The sequence below is a fragment of the Leptinotarsa decemlineata genome, unplaced genomic scaffold (genome assembly GCF_025532065.1).
Source record: "Leptinotarsa decemlineata unplaced genomic scaffold, Ldec_3_MD MMD2_P_RNA_scaffold_2, whole genome shotgun sequence".
NCBI classification, from domain to species: domain Eukaryota; kingdom Metazoa; phylum Arthropoda; class Insecta; order Coleoptera; family Chrysomelidae; genus Leptinotarsa; species Leptinotarsa decemlineata.
Window position 1 is genome coordinate 6,811,831 of NW_027412529.1, and position 18,052 is coordinate 6,829,882.

Here is an 18,052-nt window from a genome sequence, read left to right on the forward strand (position 1 = left end):
ATGCTCTTAATGTCTTTTAATACCCTACCCTAACTATAAAATGCTTCAACTGATGATTATTGAAAACATAAATCCTTTTTTTGTGAGTCGGTCTCTGAGACCGATGTTAGTCCCCGAATTCCACTCAAACATGTTAGTCCCGGAAGGTTAATGTCTTCAGAATGAAGGCGATACAATATGGCGATTGATTTGGTGAAATATGGGGTATGAAATATCCACAGATGAATGACAATTCACTCAAATATTCATTTCAAAATCAGCATACACATTGAAGGTCAAAATTCAATTATTTTCTGAAGTAGGCATACATCAATTATAATTTCTTCGTAAAATATTGGAAACGAGTAGTGATATCTGTTCACGACAGAACAATATATATAAATAAACATCCGATTAAGATAACAGGTTCTTGTTCTTGAAAACAATAATGATTTTTGTCAAGGTTATCGAGGTCGAAACAAGTAGTACTAAAGTTTAGCCGGCAAAGTGTTTATAAGTGGTGAAACTTGTTCTGTGGCAGGTGAGTAGAAGACTCTTTGTTAACCACAAGAAAAACGTTTCCAAATCAAACGGAATTTTTCAAAACGTAGTATTTACCGATATTTTTTTGGAACTGAATAACTAACAACGATGTTAGTCATTTTCATATGTTTTGGGCTGTTTAGTATATTCTTCGACACGAGTATAGCTGTGTATTGCAGTCCTACCAAGAAAATGAATTCGGTGCCCTCATTTGAATTAGGAAATGGACGCAAAATTCCCTCTATTGGATTTGGAACATGGATGGTGAGTAGTAATATCAAACATTTGTTTACTTATAGATAATAGAAAGTCGAGAATAAATTGTTTTGCCTCTTCAGTCCTACATTTTCTGGTCAATTCAACAATGTTCGTTGATGATATGTGACGATTATATATGTTAGAACATTTCAAATACACAGAATGTCGCAAAATGAAACGATTGAAACTTTCCGTTTTGTCTGATGTTAGAAATCATTGAAAAACTGAACAAAGTGCTATGTAAATAAGTCAACCTCCGGAATCATACAGGACCGGCAGTGGATAAATTTTCGGTATTGAGAGCTGCCTGATCAACTAAGAGTGAATTGTGAAATTTTTTATGTATTGGAAATCATATTTTATGCATCTCTTTTCTTTCGAAACCACTTGAGACAGGTTTCAAAATTCCTGTTCTTAGCAATACTTATTTCATCAGTATTCAATTTGAAGTGAGGCACAAATATAACATATTTCTCCAAAACAATTGAATTGAGAAAATTATGAAATTGAAACAAAGCCAAAGAAAAATATATTCAGAAAATTAACATACACTAGTGTAATATATTCACTCTGTATTCAGTAGAATATTTGAAGTACAGTTTGTATGTAATTTTTTATATGAAAACTTTTATGGGTCTGTGTCGAATGTTCATGTGGACAGTTGGTAATAAATAGCTTTTGGAAACGCTGTTTTTCATTTAAAGGACACACCTGAAATAGAAGAGCAGAAACTTTTCTGAAAAAAGTGTGAAATCGCTGGAAAGTTATTTCAGAAAACGGTTTCTATCTAAAAATCACCATATAAATTAATACATGAAATTCCACTAAACATTTTCAAATTTCATATGGACATATTTTTATTTCAACTATTTGTCAAAGAAGGGAATGAAGAATTTTGAAATATCATTTCTGTGTTGTGAATACATTGATCAATTTTTCATCACCTTTGATTTCCAGAGATACTGTTTTCAAATACTTCATTTAATAGCTCCAGAGAAAGAAACAACTTCAAAAATTATTAAGTTTTCTATGCAGATCTGTTGTTATGTACCAGAAGACAGTATTTTAAATCAAACAACAATATTTATTCCTCTTCAAAAGGAAATCCATTAAGTCCCTTACTTGCGGAAATTTTCATGGATAATCTAGAGAAGTCGAATTATAAACATCCTTTGATTAAGAATTTCTTGTATTGGCATAGATATGTGGATGACGTTTTGGCATGTTTTACAGGTACTAAAAGACAATTAGATACTTTTCTTAGGGATATTAACAAAATTCATGAAAACATTAAATTCATTATTGAATTAGAAGCAGACAACTCAATCAATTTCTTCGACTTAACAAGTAGTAGAATGAAAAACAAACATGATTTTTCAATTTATCACAAACCGTCCTATACGGATACATTACGATTCTACCCATCCTTATCAACACAAAAAAGCAGCTTCTAATAGCATGATTCACAGATTAGTCAATGTTCCGCTTTTAATAGATAATTTCAATAAAGAACTTGAATATCATCAAGCAAATTGCGGTAAACAAAGGGTTTGAAGCCGAATATAAACAAAATACTTTCCAAGAAAGTCTATGCAAAAGAGATTCGAGACGTGTGTCCTATCGATAAGAGCTTTAACGTATTTTGGACAAACAACGGAAAAAGTGGCTTAATTTTTGAGGAAACGAGATATTAAATTCCATATAGAACAAGTAATACGTTGGGAAGGTTAGTTAAAAATAATAAAGACAAAACATCCAAATTCGAGAAATCAGGAATATATAAATCGAAGTGTGAAACGTGTCCTAAGGTATATATTGGTCAAACTGGCAGAACATTTAAAAATCGAATCCAGGAACATCATATAAGCTATGCAAAGGAGAAAACAAATTCAACATGTTCAAATCATCTTCTAGAAGAAAATCATATCTTTAACGAAGAGTTCGAAATTTGGCACATAGAAAATAAAGGTTTGAAACTGAATCATTTGGAAGCAATGAAAATTGATAAACTTAAAAATTCAAACATTCTAAGGAATAACCAACTGGATTTGAATAGATCACCATTATTGAACTTGTTTTTATAAAAAACTATCAAAGAATTATTATTGGTGAAGTGTAGATAATATGCTTCAGAATATTATAATTGAAGAGGTTGTGGAATTGGCCGCGGTGGTAGTGCGCCCGACTCACGATCAGAAGACCGTGGGTTCGATTCCTGCCTCGACCAGATATTTTCATCAAGAGAATTTATCTGGTTGAAGCTGGGATAATTCTGCAACCATGTTAGTAATCACAGGTTGATAGGTAAGACCTCGTTACTCCTTAGCTCGCACAAGTTTCTCAACTTCTGAGAGTTGTCGTTCGTATGGGAGCGACAGCTGATTAACAAAAAACAGATTTTAAACTTTAGGTAGAGGTTTAGATAATTTTTTGGAAGTAGTCTCAATTATGGTTACTTTAAGTATATAAATATTAGTGTGTGAAGCAACTTGAAGTATTCAAATCATTTGATAAAGCTACTGTGTTAGCGAAATATGTTGTAATATATATTTTTCAAATTAAGTTTATGGAGATCAAATCGTGAGGTGTAGTTTATTAAATTACTATGGATCTTCATCAAGTAACGGCTGAATCAATCAGAAAATTCCATGCAAATATTCAACAAAGGCATTATTGAGAGGAATTTTTTGGCTGCTCGTTTTTACCCACATTTTCACCGCTCAATTGAAATTATACACACTAAATTTACAGTTCAGGGAGTTAGGACTCTTTCAATGAATTATTTCTTACTAGAAATAGTTTCAAATGTTGAATATCAAAAGTAAATTATGAGATCAAAAAAATAACAAGTCGTTTTCTGTTGAATTATTTACGATTTTCGAACTCTGTTTGTTGTTAATCAGAAATTACCTTGTATAAAAATATGAATACATAAAACATGTCATCCATGAAAGTCAGCAGAAAAGTCAAATATTATTTTGTCGTTCTATTTTTTCCTGAGTATGAATATTCAAGTGTTTCAAATTTTAGTCCAACACGGATTCAAAAGTATTCAGAGACACAAGAGTACAAATTCTAAAAATGTGTTCTCAGTTCCCTCAAAATCCATCCTTTATATGATGGAAATCATATATATATATATATGAAAATCCAGGATAACGTAATGAAGTAACACTTGAATCTGAAATTTTCATGAACCAGTTTACAAAACCGTAATGCGTATTTCATTATAACCTGTAACATTCCTGGTGGTGCATTAACCTTTTGACATTTGACATTCTCAGATAGGTGAGTGATAAAGCCCAGCTGCAATGATCTGTAGAAACAAATAATTATTGCCTGATTCAAATTCTTTGAAATGGCCCGTAAAATAAGAGAGCTTGTCTCTATATCAGAACACCAAAAGTGTCTTCATTGCATGTACCCTCAATCATTGTTTCCCGAAAAACAGCAAAATCAGTGGATGTGGGACTCCCGAAAAAATATTCAGCTTCATTAAGATGAGTGTGAGTCATTTAGAATCCGAAAAATTGTGATAATATGTGGGTAGTATTGAGTCAAGTTCGAATATTAACTTTTTTCGAAGAGAAGTTGAATTTTGACTTCGCCCGTCGAATGACAAATCGCTTTCTGGATTTCTCTGCAGCTTCCACTCCATACAGACAAATTGGTGTTCAACATTGGTTGCTCATATTGAATCACTTTCGCAAGTTTCATGTTTTATAAAAACTGACAAGCAAATGACAATACTATGTAAGATGTATTACCCAGTGAAACTCCATATCTTTATATCTTCTGATGTTGAAATTCAGGTTATTCATTAACATTCATTACTTCAATTCCAGATGACAAATTCTTCAGCGGAAGAAGCTGTTAAAACTGCTCTTTCAACAGGATATCGACATATCGATACCGCACACGCCTATGGAAATGAAGAAGTCATCGGCAAAGTGTTGAAAGAATGGATTTCATCCGGCAAGATATCTAGTAAGTGAAGCTAAAAATCACTGAATCTAGACTTCCGTAGTGAAATGAATACAATAAAAATACATTTCCCTCAACCAGAACTAGAGCATCGTTAGTTTAGCTAACAAAGTTAGCACCATCAGAAGAGGACTCAAACTGTTAGAGGTTTAGATATTTTCTGATGATGCTACCCTAGATAGGAAAACGTGGGTCGTGAGGAAGTGCTCTATTCTTAATGTTTAATGTGTTTGAATGATTTTTTATTCAGAGAATCCATATATTTGAGAAATGAAATACTTGTTTGGCTCAACTATGAGATATTTTTCTCAAAGGTGATATTCTGAGTGCATCAAGTTCAATTGATCGAAATGAGTGTACATTATTTTTGAAATTTTGCTTAGGAAATGACTTGAGTGTAGACATGTTTGATAAAATCTCGAAATTTTACCGTTTGAGTTTCGTCTGAGAGAAAAAAATCATTATTTAGTAACAACTCTTCCATCTTGTGAACAAAGTCACAAAAACAGAAATCAAGGGCACACCTGACTGTAAAAGATACATAACACATGGGCTGAAAAGTCGCCGGCCTTGGATGTTATGTATCTTTAATGATAATGACAGTAAAAAAAAATAAATAACAATAAATGAATTGTGGTGTTCACTTCTTGGGAAACGCCTAAGCAAAGCTGGTATTGCTTATTTTCCTAGATCTGGACACAACTATGAATGTAAGTGAAAAAAAAAAATACCCATGCATTTTTTTTAAAGAGTAATGAAAATTTGGTAAGGAATAAAAACAAAATGGCGAAAGGGAGGCAGGTCTAAGTGACATAAAAAATCATTCAGGCATGATTCAGTGGATTGATTCAAATGTTTCTTTTAAGAAATGAAAGTTGTGATCAACGAAGGATCTATTTGTTTTCTTGCGTTTATAAATATTTGTTATATTCATTAGTTCAATGGGAGCTTGATTGACAAGTTTCGATTCAAAGGAAGTAACAAACTTTTGGGTATATACATTTTTACAGTTTTTCATGAAGCGCTTCCTATGTTTGAATTCAAATACACAAATACTTAAACTAAAATCTCAACTATTATTTGGATGTCTATCGCCTTATAAGATCACTTCGCGTACCGCACTGTAACGTCCACTTCACTGTGTACTTGACTGTGTCGATACGTTCGCAGCCAGCGTTTAAATATCGTAATCGAACATAGTAGAATTTTCGCGAAGTTCCATCGACATCGATAGCATGACTCTCGCTGTTTCTCGAGCGGCAGGGAACATTGGGCATTCCAAAGCACTTAGCTACGTCACGTTTGGTTTATGGTTACCAGTGATGGCCGCGTTACTTTCTTTCGGGCATGATCTAGAACAATAACATCGTTCGAATGTCCGTCACGGCTTCTCTGAGTGGAGCGCATCTGAAACATGGCTTCAACAAGATGGCTGTTATCAATTGTCAAAGACCAAGACCCTATATTATAAAACGAAGTTCCCCGCCCCGTGCTTTCCGTGCGAAACCGGGGAGGCTAGCTACTTTTTATGTATTTATCAAATGTCCTAAACTTGATTGTAATCATTGCCTATTTTTCGAACTTACTTTATTTTAATTTCAGTGTTCTAAATAAGTCGATTCTTAGAGGATATCTAGTCAAGTTGTAAAATTTGTTATTGCTACCCCTTCTCAACGGGTTATTCCTAATTGACTTATGGAATATGTTTCAAAACGACGTTTTTTGCAGGAAACGAAATATTTGTTACTACAAAATTACCCCCAAATGGTATGAATCCCGGAAGAGTTGCTACCTATTTGAAACGTTCATTGGATGCCTTACAGTTGGAATACATTGATATGTACTTGATCCATACTCCTTTTGGATTCACTGAAGTGGAAGGAGAGCTCTTCAGGACCCTTGATGACGGGTCAGTCGATATAGATGTATCCACTGATCTCGTGGAAATATGGAAGGTGAGGAAATGAGTACCTATTTATCTGTCATCTATTGTCAAGATGAATGAGAGTAATTCGTCATTCTCACTGCCCACTTCGATTTGTAAGTGTAAAGATGTAGAGTGGTATAGCAACGCTTGTTTTCTGAACGACGGTTTCTGTGATGGTGCATTTCCAGTGTAATCTTATGAGTTCAATTATTCATTATCTCGAATCCATGTATCAGAAGTTGATACAAGTTGACTTTGAAAATCAGTTTCATTGTCCTGTCTGACATCTGATAGATTTTTCATGTACTATAGATACAAAAATGTAGTAATAGAAGAAACACCTGCTATACAGATAATAATAATGATAATAGCGTTCATTGACCAACAGCTTCTCATTTAAAATGCAAACTATACATGTTTGATAGAAATGTTTTCATATATCTACTCTTTGATATAATTATGTAGTTGTGATGCACTGTTTGGAACCTTTGGTGTAGTAATGAATATTACTTCTTTCCTAACACCAAACCGTTATTTTAACACCTTGTGAAAGGTGTGAAAGACCCCATGCGCGTCCCACTATCCTCCTACATTGCTCATAAGCCACGTATGCTCTTTTTGCTCTACTCTGTAGACGAGAGTTCCATGTTAGCTTCCTGTCGAGGATAGTACCAAGGTATTTTACCTCTTCAGAGAAGTTTAGTTTGCTTTTGAAGATTTCGGGAGGTTTCTAGCCCGTTGAACTCATCTCCAAGGTGTAGATCCAGGTGACCACATGGGGTAAAAGACCCCATGCGCGTCCCACTATCCTCCGACATTGCTCATAAGCCACGTATGCTCTTTTTGCTCTACTCTGTAGATGAGAGTTCCATGTTACCTTCCTGTCGAGGATAGTACCAAGGTATTTTACCTCTTCAGAGAAGTTTAGTTTGCTTTAGCAGATTTCGGGAGGTTTCAAGCCCGTTGAACTTCTTTTCCTGGTGAAAAGGACCATCTCAGTCTTCTTGGGATTGATCGACGGTGAGTGTTCCTGACACCATGTTTCTATTAATTTGAGCCCATCCTGCGCTCTATCGCACAGTGTGTTTACAAATTTGCCGGTCTGCAAGATAACTATGTCGTCTGCGTATTCAATTGTGTAGAATCTATTTTTGTTAAGATGACTAATCAGGGTATCCATAACTATGTTCCAGAGAAGGGATAATAATACCCGTCCCTGTGGACATCCCCTCATGACCAGTCCTTTCACTGTGACGTATTCTACATTAATACTTATTGCTCACTAGAGAGCATTTAGAGTATCCATTCTCCTACTACCAGGAGTACATTCCTGGAGTGTAGTTGCTGGGTAATTGTTGAAAAGGTTGTTTTATCAAACGCTCCCTCGATATATATGAATATACCCAGGGTGGATTCTTTATTCTCCAATGATCTCTCGATTCTGCCAACCATGAAGGGCAAAATCAGTAGACCTTCCCGGAGTATATGCATGCTGATTTGGATGAAGTGGTGATCCATATTCTAATTATCGCCTCACCAAACTGAAATACAGAGAGATTCGTATAAGTATATTATGGATATTCTTAAATTTTCTTATAATGAAACCGTAAGTACGCTAATAATATGATTAATGTGATAAATTGATGTGGTCGGTCGGTTCGACGTGGGTGCTTTGTTAACTCACTCAAATTTACCGCCGTGTTAGTCGGTGGTTCAACGATAGATTTTCACCTGCTATCGTCCAAGCCGCTCTAGAGAAGTCTGTGTACATCACATCGAATTGCCCTCTACGATCTGAAAATTCACACAAATATTGATCAAAAACAGCTAGATTTGTAATTGTGGATCGAGAATTCATAAAACCATGTTGATGATCAGATAACTATTATATGTCGAGAGGACCGATGGATACGGCTATACAAGATTGTTTCCAGAAGTTTGGCAAAGTTGTTGAGGCTTGAGGTTATCGTGTGAGATGTTATCGTGGGTGTATAATCAAAGAGGAAAATAGGACGGCAAACCGCGGACACGTGCTTCTGGCTATTGGCCTCATCAGCTTCACCGCGCTGATGATAATATATCCAGAAAATAGGGAAAAGATTACCGAAGTCATTGTTTGAGAAACTTTTTTGGCTTCCACCACTTCATTTTAATACCACAAGCAGACACCTTTTGCAAAAAGCATTCTCTTTCATATCCAATAAATGTTGATGATCCACATATTTTCCCAAGGGAAGTTCATCGACATTTTTATAGAATATCGGCCTGTCTTCAGTTCAGTATATTTAAAAAAATTGAAGCCAAAAAGGTGTTCGAAAAAGTGTCTTGAATGTACTTTGTTGATAGTGTACTTGGTCAACATATCAATGAATCGAATCATTTGTAGGCAATGGAAAAACAATACGACCTGGGTCTGGCTAAGGCAATTGGTATCTCCAATTTCAATAAAAGTCAAATAGAAAGAATCATTGGACACTGCAGGACCATTCCGCACAACTTACAAACAGAGCATCATATTTATCTGCAACAACCAGAGCTAATCGAATTCTGCCGAAAGAACAACATAGTAGTGACATCCTACTCATCTTTGGGTAACCGTGGCTTGTCTGCTTTGGGACAGGAGTAAGTTTAGAATATTTATTTTATGCTCGTTGTTTCGCTAATGAATGTATGCATCTATTTAATGAGAAGCAACTCTGATATAAAAAAACAGTTCTTTTTCGAATCGGGTAACCAAACATAAACTTCTAATGGGCAATGGGTGGATACTCGTTCTAAAGATCTAATCTTGCCAAACGCTTCAAGAACTTTTTGGTATGGAAAAAGTGTAGAGTAGTGGATGAAAATTATACAATCTGCTTCCAATAGCTCTTAGAAGAATTTCCCAAATATAAATGTATTCAAAAGTCAGCTGAAAAAAAATGCTAATTCAAAGGACCTGTTACACCATTCAAGAATGCACCAATCAACTAACCTGAGATCTGTAGCAAATTTGGTTATAGTGTTTACACTTAAGTGTTTTGCTTTGAATCCCAGAATACTTGAGAAATTGTGTGTTGTTTACATTATATTGACTTTTTTATAGTCTACAACCACAGATCTACAACTATTCACATCAATAATTTTTAATAGGGGAGCCCAAGAGAGGTTTTCGGGATTTTCTAAAGCGCGGCAGATTAATATATAGGAAGATACCTTGTACCCGGTTAAATACCTCCACCAAATATGAGCCCCATATATAAGGCCGCCTGTGAGGGATGAAGGATCAGATTACTAAAAAAAAATTGATCATCAGATATTCTCGAGCGCGTCAGATTAAAGTAGGGTGAGTTGAGTACCTGCTAAAAAGTGTATATTCCAGTAATCTGACAATTTGAGAGTGACGTAAAGAAAGGGGAGGGCAGCAAAGTTGTAAAAAAATAACGTCATTTCGACATTCTTGAGCGGAACTATTTTTTTTTTAATTTGAAAGAAATAATTCAAGGATAACGAAAAATATATGATCCGACGATTTCCGCAAGGCGAAATAACAAAATTTCGTCAATAAAGTTTAATGCGTGCAGCTGTGTGATACCTATATTTCCCTCTCCGAGTTTCTGTTTCTCTATTCTATTCTCTATTCACTTTTTCTCTATCTATTACTCTCTCACTCCGTCCCCACTCTGAATTCTGTTGCCATGACGCCATCACAGCTGATCACAGAGACTCGTTCGTGATGAAGATGATTAATCAATCAATTAATTAATTAATCAATTGGATGTAGCCGTTACTACGTGGTAGGAAATCATAATGAAGAAAAGAGAAATTAAACTTTCTATGTTTTTAACCACTTTTATTTGTAACTAACGTTACTGCAGTTTCGTCCTATAAGAACATTTTCAAAGTTATACAATATATAAGTTTGAAATATACACAATATATAAGTTTGAAAATGTCCTTATAGGACAGATAAAAGTGGAAAAAACATAGAAAGTTTATTTTCTTCATTAATTAATCAATTGATTATAAAAAATTTAATTTTTTTTATCATTTTTTTCAAATTATTTTCTCATAAATACAAGTATTCTTCTTAAAAGACATACACTTATTTATTTGCATGCTATTTCCTGAGCTTTTCAGTTGATTAAGTTCAATGATTCAAAAAAAAAATGTTTTTGTCAGATCAAGCGAATCCCTCTAGATAATCGTCAGATTATGAGACAGCACGTATAAAACATAAAGATGACCCATATATATCTTAATCTGACGCGCTTGAGTATTTCAAAATGGAGAATTTTTTGCACATTATAATAATGGCCGCGAGTTTGCGTCAGATCAAAATCGTCAGATTATTGAATGAGAGCTTTTTTTTTGTTGCACTTAACACCCCCTTAGATAATCTGACGCGCTCGATCACATTTTTTTCTTTTCACTTACGTACAACCACCTTACGTACAACCACCGACATCATGCAAACGATCAGATTAACATAATAACATTATTGAAAATACGTAGGACATTGATGCTATCAATATCTGACGCGCTCGAGTATGTCCATGCAACTGTATTTTTTTACATATTTAAAAATCTATAGCCGCTTCCCCCACCGATGAAAAGGTATATATTATTCAACATTTTTTTCTTCTTATCATCTAAGCTTTGCAACCTGATATGTCTCAATGACGCTCGAGTAAATCCCCATTTTGCATCGTGGGCTCCCCTACTATTTAGACAGTTATTTATTGTTACATTCAGTTACTTATATTTATATGTTTTTTTTATATTTACTTTTGGACTTGACATTTTCATTGTTTATTATTCATTGTTGAGTAATTTTTCTTCAATATTTTCACTCATGAATTCATGATAATTAAAATAATAATGATAAGATTATTCCTCAATTCAGATTCAAGATACAAAATATGATTAATTAAGATCCAATGGTTGGCGTCCATCAGCTGGTGCTGTGCTACCATGTGAATAATTACCACGAATCAAGTTGAAAAAATTCATTTAGAAGGAACTCAATTGCTTATGTTCTATAACAGATTGAATTTAAACAAAAAATAACAAAGACGCAACAAATGATTGGTTACGAAACAGCAGATATAAATGTCAAAATTCCTACCTATTTGCAAGTATAGTCAAAGTAAAATTTATTGTGCACACTAAAAGTTGGCGGCACTCTTCAAGGCCAAAAAAATTAATACATAGAAATAAACCGGCTGCGAACTAGTCCACGTGGACTGTAGAATTTGCGGTTTGTATTGGATAATTTTTACTAAGCGAGTTTTATGATTGGCTGAAGAGTCACAAAATTAAATTTGAAGTCAAGTTACGGTGACGAATAGAAATCGGGGAATGTGGGGATTGTTATCGCCGTCGTGCCGTCTCCAGAGTATTTCTGATATGTACCGTTCTGGGTAGAATCAAATATACCAAGTCACTTGAACACTTTCCGTGAAAGTATCTATAGAAGAGAGACAAATCTCCAAAACGAGGATTAGAAGACCCTGGTGGAGACTAACCTATCACATATGCTGTGTAGCTTGGAGGAAGAACTGGGCGTCAGCTCTCATGGGGTTTTTGATGGTTTAAAACGTTTCGGAAAGGTCAAAATGCTGAAATTGTGTGTGCTCCACGATTTAAACGATCGACAGAAATTGGCAGATTCCAAAGTATGTTTATCTTTGCTTTTGCACAACCGAAACGATCCTTTTTTGGATCCAATCGTCACGTGTAAAGAAAAGGGGATCGTCTATGATAACAAAAGAAACGTTCAGGGCAGTGATTGGACCCCGACGAGCCACCCAGGCACTTCCTAAAGGCTAAAACCCACCAAAAAATACCATGGTTACTGTATCGTAGTGATTCAACATAACGTTTTGCAACCGGGCCAAACCATCACATTAAAGTCTTATTGTGAGGAAGTCAACGAAAAGTACAGAAAATTGGGTCAGCAACAGCTGGCACTGGACAACAGAAGGGGTCCGATTCTGCTTCACGACAACGCCAGTCCGCACGTTTCACAAATCGCCGTCCGACAATTAAACGATTTGAGATCGAAGTTCTGCCAAACCCACTATACTTCCCAGACCTCCCGCCAACCGACCACCATCTTTTCGAGCAATTCGATAACTTTCTTACCGGTAGAATCTTCGCCAATCAGAGCCAGGTAAAAAAAGGCCTTCGTCGACATCACAGAATCTCGGGCACACAATTTTAATGCTGACGGAATCAATTGACTCGTGTTCCGTTGGTAAAAGTACACTGATTCAAATGGTGCTTATTTCCATTGAATTGAATGAGTATTTACTGATATATTATAGTTTAAAGTGGGCTCATCTAAACCAACAAAACTTTTGAAACAACCTGGTAGTATCGTTCAGTAGTAGCAGGGGAGCCCACGATGCAAAATGGGGATTTACTCGACCGTCATTAACACATATTAGGTTGGAAAGCGTAGATGATAAGAAGAAAAAATGTTATATAATATATACCTTTTCATCGGTGGGGGAAGCGGCTATAGATTTTCAAATATGTAATCTGATCGTTTGCATAATGTGGGTGGTTGTACGTAAGGGTTAAAAGTGAAAAGAAAATAAATTAATCGAGCGCGTCAGATTTTCTAAGGGGGTGTTAAGTGCAACAAAAAAAAAGCTCTCATTCAATTATCTGACACTTTCGATCTGACGCAAACTCGCGGCCATTATTATAATGTGCAAAAAAAAGTCGCCATTTTGAAATACTCAAGCGCGTCAGATAAAGATATATATGGTTCATCTTTATGTTTTAGACGTGCTGTCCCATAATCTGATGATTATCTAGAGGGATTCGCTTAATCTGACAAAAAAAATTTTTTTCAATTCATTGAACTTAATTAATTGAAAAGGTCAGTAAATAGCATCCAATTGGATAAGTGTATGTTTTTTAAGTAGAATACTTGTATAATTTGTATAAATTTAAAAAAAGGCTCAAAAAAAATAAATTTGTTAAAATCAATTGATTAAAAAATAATGAAAAGAGAAATGAAACTTTATATGTTTTTACCACTTTTATTTGTAACTAACGTTACTGCAGTTTCATTCTATAAGGACATTTTCAAACTTGTATATTGTATAAGTTTGAAAATGTCCTTAAAAAATATATACGTTTGAAAATGTTCTTATAGGACGAAACTGTAGTAACGTTAGTTACAAATAAAAGTGATAAAAAACATAGAAAGTTTCATTTCTTTTTTCTTCATTATGATTTCCTACCACGTAGTAACGGCTACATCCATCCATATTTTTCGTTATCCTTGAATAATTGCTTTCAAAATAAAAAAAATAGCTACGCTCGAGAATGTCGAAGTGACGTTATTTTTTTACAACTTTGCTGCCCTCCCCTTTCTTTACGTCACTCTCAAATTGTCAGATTACTGGAATATACACTTTTTAGCAGGTAATTAACTCACTCTACCTTAATCTGACGCGCTCGAGAATTTGTGAATTTACTAATCTGATCCTTTATCCCTCACAGGCGGCCTTATATATGAAGCTCATATTTGGAGGAGGTACTTAACCGGGTACAAGGTATCCCCCTGTATATTAATCTGCCGCGCTTCAGTAAATCCCCGCTTGAGCTCCCCTATTATAGTGCTTAATAATAATAATAATAATAATATTAATAATAATATCGTTTATTATGCCTAAAAATAGATTTATACATAAAAGGAAAAGAGTTAGCCAAAGGCTATCTTCCACCCTTCCCAAAAATTATACAGTAAGTATATATAATCTGAACATTTCAAATAGTATAATTGTGTATTCAGTTCGACCTTCCAGTTTGGAGTTGGATAACAACTTACAAGAGTAATTCATTTCAAATTGAAAGGGGTATGTTTTTAGATAAGATTATTTTTTCGGAAAGAAAGGTTTTAGCTTTTCACTTCTGACACTGTTTATCTTTGTAGTACCAAAAATGTTATAGGATTGGATACAATATTGAAATACTTTCCAAATTAGGAAGCAATCGACTATTATTTCTTTTTATTTTTGACATACGGGTTGTTGTGGGGAGGGTTGAGCAGCAAGGCTGACTTTTTGTAGAAATGTTCCCCACTGAAAACTGAAGATGACTTCTTTCACGATTTTTTTCCAGTCTCAATATCAAATTGCTCATTCAGAGTGCCTCGTTTCGAATGTTTCGAATACACGTTGTACACACTTATTTTCTTGCCTTAATGAAATGAATAAAAACACTTATGTCTAATTTCCACTAGTTATAAATAATATAAAAATAAATAACTAATGGAAATTACTCATAAGTGTTGTTAATCATTTCATCGAAGTGATCATGAATTTCCACCAAATGAACAAGTCATCAATCACACATACTTATTTTCTTCATACTGCTTGTCCTTGAGTTTTGAGTCTTGTTTTTTATTTCAGTATTCCTGACATTCTGTCCAATCCTACTGTCCTCAAAATGTCTAAGAAGTATAATAAAACTCCAGCACAAATTTTGCTGCGACATATTCACCAGAAAAACATCGTTGTTATTCCGAAGAGTAAAAATCCAGAAAGGATAAGAGAAAATTTCAATATTTTCGACTTTCAGTTGGATCCCCAAGATATGAAGGAGCTGAACGACCTGAATCGTGATTTGAAATTATTGAATTTCGAACTAATGTTCAAGGGGTGAGTATTCACAAGTTTGAGAAACAACAACAGACATTAATGATAAGAGTGTTAATCAATTTATTTACATATGCAAATTCCAATTTCAATTACAAATCATCTTCATCAGAATTTTTGTAGACGGAGGATCCGCTCGATGAGTGATTCAACACTTGTTCCGAACAAATAGATACTGAGTAAGAGAGATGATGACATCTCCCCTTACGAGAACGCCATCTATGGGATCGCAAGAAGAGCCCAAACAAAACGCTTTCATAATTAAACACTAGATAGCACTATTTCTTCCCGTCAGTGGTGTTAGGTTTGAAAACAACACAGATTACAACAACTACATTATTTAGATATGAAACAGTATACTTAGTGGGAACAAATCCTTATGTGCCACAGTTGATGTCTAATGAAAATGAGAACTGTTTGATCAATAGTGAAGTTTTGTGATGAATTCTGAATTTTCAACAAGGATCCAGATTCATTCCAGATTGGAAAATTCTGTTATGGTAGAATTTGCTACATTTTGAGTTGCTATTCATGATTTTCTGTCCAACAGATGATCCATTCAAAAGTTACCTATATAACGTTTCAACTTATACTAAAATTCCATAAAAGTAGGCATTAAATTTCCAAAAATATTATTGAATTAAAAAGAAAACATTGTTGTCAGGTTTTGATCCCATATAATTTGTCATTCTGTATACTTTTTTAGATAATAAAATGTACAGAATCACAACCTGATAACAATATTTTCGTTTTGATGCAATAATATTTCTGCCTTAATAGTAGTGACTTGGTAAGAAAAACGATCTTGATTGAATGTGAAAAAATGTTATATTTATTGAGAGATATATGCATAAATACAGATAACCTGACTTTTCCGAAAAAATAGCGATGTAACACAATAAAAGTCAATAAACAAAAACAAAACACACAACCAAAAAATTCAATACACTGGCGATGGGTGACTTGTCAATATATCACAAATCATGAATACTTCATCAGATTATTAAGTTATTTTTAGCCAAATATATGATCCCTGTGTTGAAACATCCACCCTATTCACCAGATCTAGCTCCGTGTGACTTTTTTATGGTTTTAGATGTGAAGGAATTATTGGAAAGAACGGGGTTCAATGTAGTGAAAGCTAAAACGGAAAAATCGACCGAAACTATGAACATGCTTTCAGAAAAAAATTTGAAACACTGTTTTGAACAGTAAAAAATTCCAATGAAAAAGTGGAATAGTGGAAGAGAGTATATTGTTGAGTTTGGGTGAACGTTATGAAAGAAAAAAAGGGTCAATCTGAAAATCCTGTAATTTTCTAGCCAAACTCTAATATTTTTAGAAATGATTTAAAGGAATGCAACAAAAACTGAATGAATGAATTAACGCGAACTCAGTATATGTTGTAGCAAATCTAACCTAGCCAGACATTATAAATACGTCTGGTATTGTTGAAAACAATTCATTATTTGCGAATTTGTTGAAAATTCAACCGTTTGACATGAGAATGTTCAGTGAAACCAGAAATACTTGATAGATTCACTCATCTTACGTTTCACTGTGATTTATAACCAACACTGATGCTTCATGATTTGGGAGATTATGTCGAACTCTCAATCCTCTAATAAGACCACTGGGACAACTACTGAAACTGACACATCATCCACTCCAAAGTTTTTTTATGAATACAAATATTCATATTCATTCGGAAATTTGACTCTTCAGTAGTATTTAGAATTCTAATTTTAATGTTATTTCATAGATCAGATCGTAAGTTACTGGAAACCAATCTTCAAACTGGTGGAGGGATTGTGCTTGCTTGCAAAGATTTTCTGAACAGTAAAAAAATTAACCTAGACTTATTCAAAAACAGTCTACCAGCAATAATAGATATAGTGGGATGCAAATGTTCATACGGTCAGTTATTATAACCACACTTACCAAGTAGCGCAATGAATAGTTATATTATCAGTTTTTTCTTTTGTTTTAGTTTTATTTCTTTTGTTTTCTATTCGAAGTTATATATCATCGTTATGTTATATCCATATAGCATGTCAAGAATGAACATGATTTGTTAATTTATTTTATCTATTATCAGTACTGATGTATTTAATTATGTCCTGTAATTGGGTATTACCTGTTGGGCAATAAATGATATTATACAAATGATATTGTACAATTGAACTCAACACATGAAATAATTTTCAAAATCTAATAAATCATGTATTTTCAGGGTCAAGAAACATCCAGAATATCCATTCTAAGCGAATCAGGCGTGAGGAATCAACTGGAGTTCTCTGGATAGTTTCAATCAAATTCAAGACAGTTCATATTTTTTTCAAATAAAAAAACAGTTTTTCATGATGAATAAAAATTAAATCAATATGTGTAGCATTATTTATTTATTCACGACCTTTACAAAGTTCGATTTTTATTACTCATAACACTGGCTGACTGAAAAATATGTTTCAAATCAACTAGGTTTTTCGAAAAAGTGACTTTACAATTTTGTTACGGAAGATAGCAATGAATAAATGGGGCTATCAATTGAATATCTGTGATTTCGGTTTCTCCTGGCATAGTATAAAGATATTGTATCGTTTATTGTATATATTGTATTAATACAATAACCTTTTGTTTGTTGTATTACTTTAAAAATCTTCTTATAGGACGAAACTGCAGTGATGTTAGTTACAAATGAAAG

At 34.1% G+C, this 18,052-nt stretch overlaps 1 protein-coding gene across 3 annotated transcripts; it reads left to right on the forward strand.

Annotated features, from left to right (window-relative positions):
* The first annotated feature begins 371 nt into the window (after window positions 1-371).
* LOC111503142 (aldo-keto reductase family 1 member A1) lies at window positions 372-17,733 on the forward strand. Of its 3 annotated transcripts, none has more exons than XM_023157370.2 (7): window positions 372-520; window positions 666-786; window positions 4,626-4,767; window positions 6,493-6,719; window positions 9,078-9,313; window positions 15,103-15,351; window positions 17,582-17,733. In XM_023157370.2, the coding sequence occupies exons 2-7, from the start codon at window positions 715-717 to the stop codon at window positions 17,610-17,612; spliced, it is 957 nt and encodes a 318-aa protein (XP_023013138.2). In that variant the 5' UTR covers window positions 372-520; window positions 666-714; the 3' UTR covers window positions 17,613-17,733. The 3 variants fall into 3 exon arrangements, with proteins under 3 accessions (XP_023013138.2, XP_074038621.1, XP_023013136.2); XM_074182520.1 differs by having other exon boundaries at window positions 466-520; window positions 702-786; XM_023157368.2 differs by lacking the exon at window positions 372-520 and having other exon boundaries at window positions 527-786.
* Window positions 17,734-18,052: the final 319 nt, after the last annotated feature.

Excerpts from the sequence above, each read along its gene's own strand:
- LOC111503142 (XM_023157368.2), top strand. The coding sequence starts at position 631 with ATGTTAGTCATTTTCATATGTTTTGGGCTGTTTAGTATATTCTTCGAC. Across the intron at positions 787-4,625 it reads TTGGATTTGGAACATGGATG|ATGACAAATTCTTCAGCGGA; the intron begins GTGAGTAGTAAT and ends CTTCAATTCCAG. Across the intron at positions 6,720-9,077 it reads ATCTCGTGGAAATATGGAAG|GCAATGGAAAAACAATACGA; the intron begins GTGAGGAAATGA and ends AATCATTTGTAG.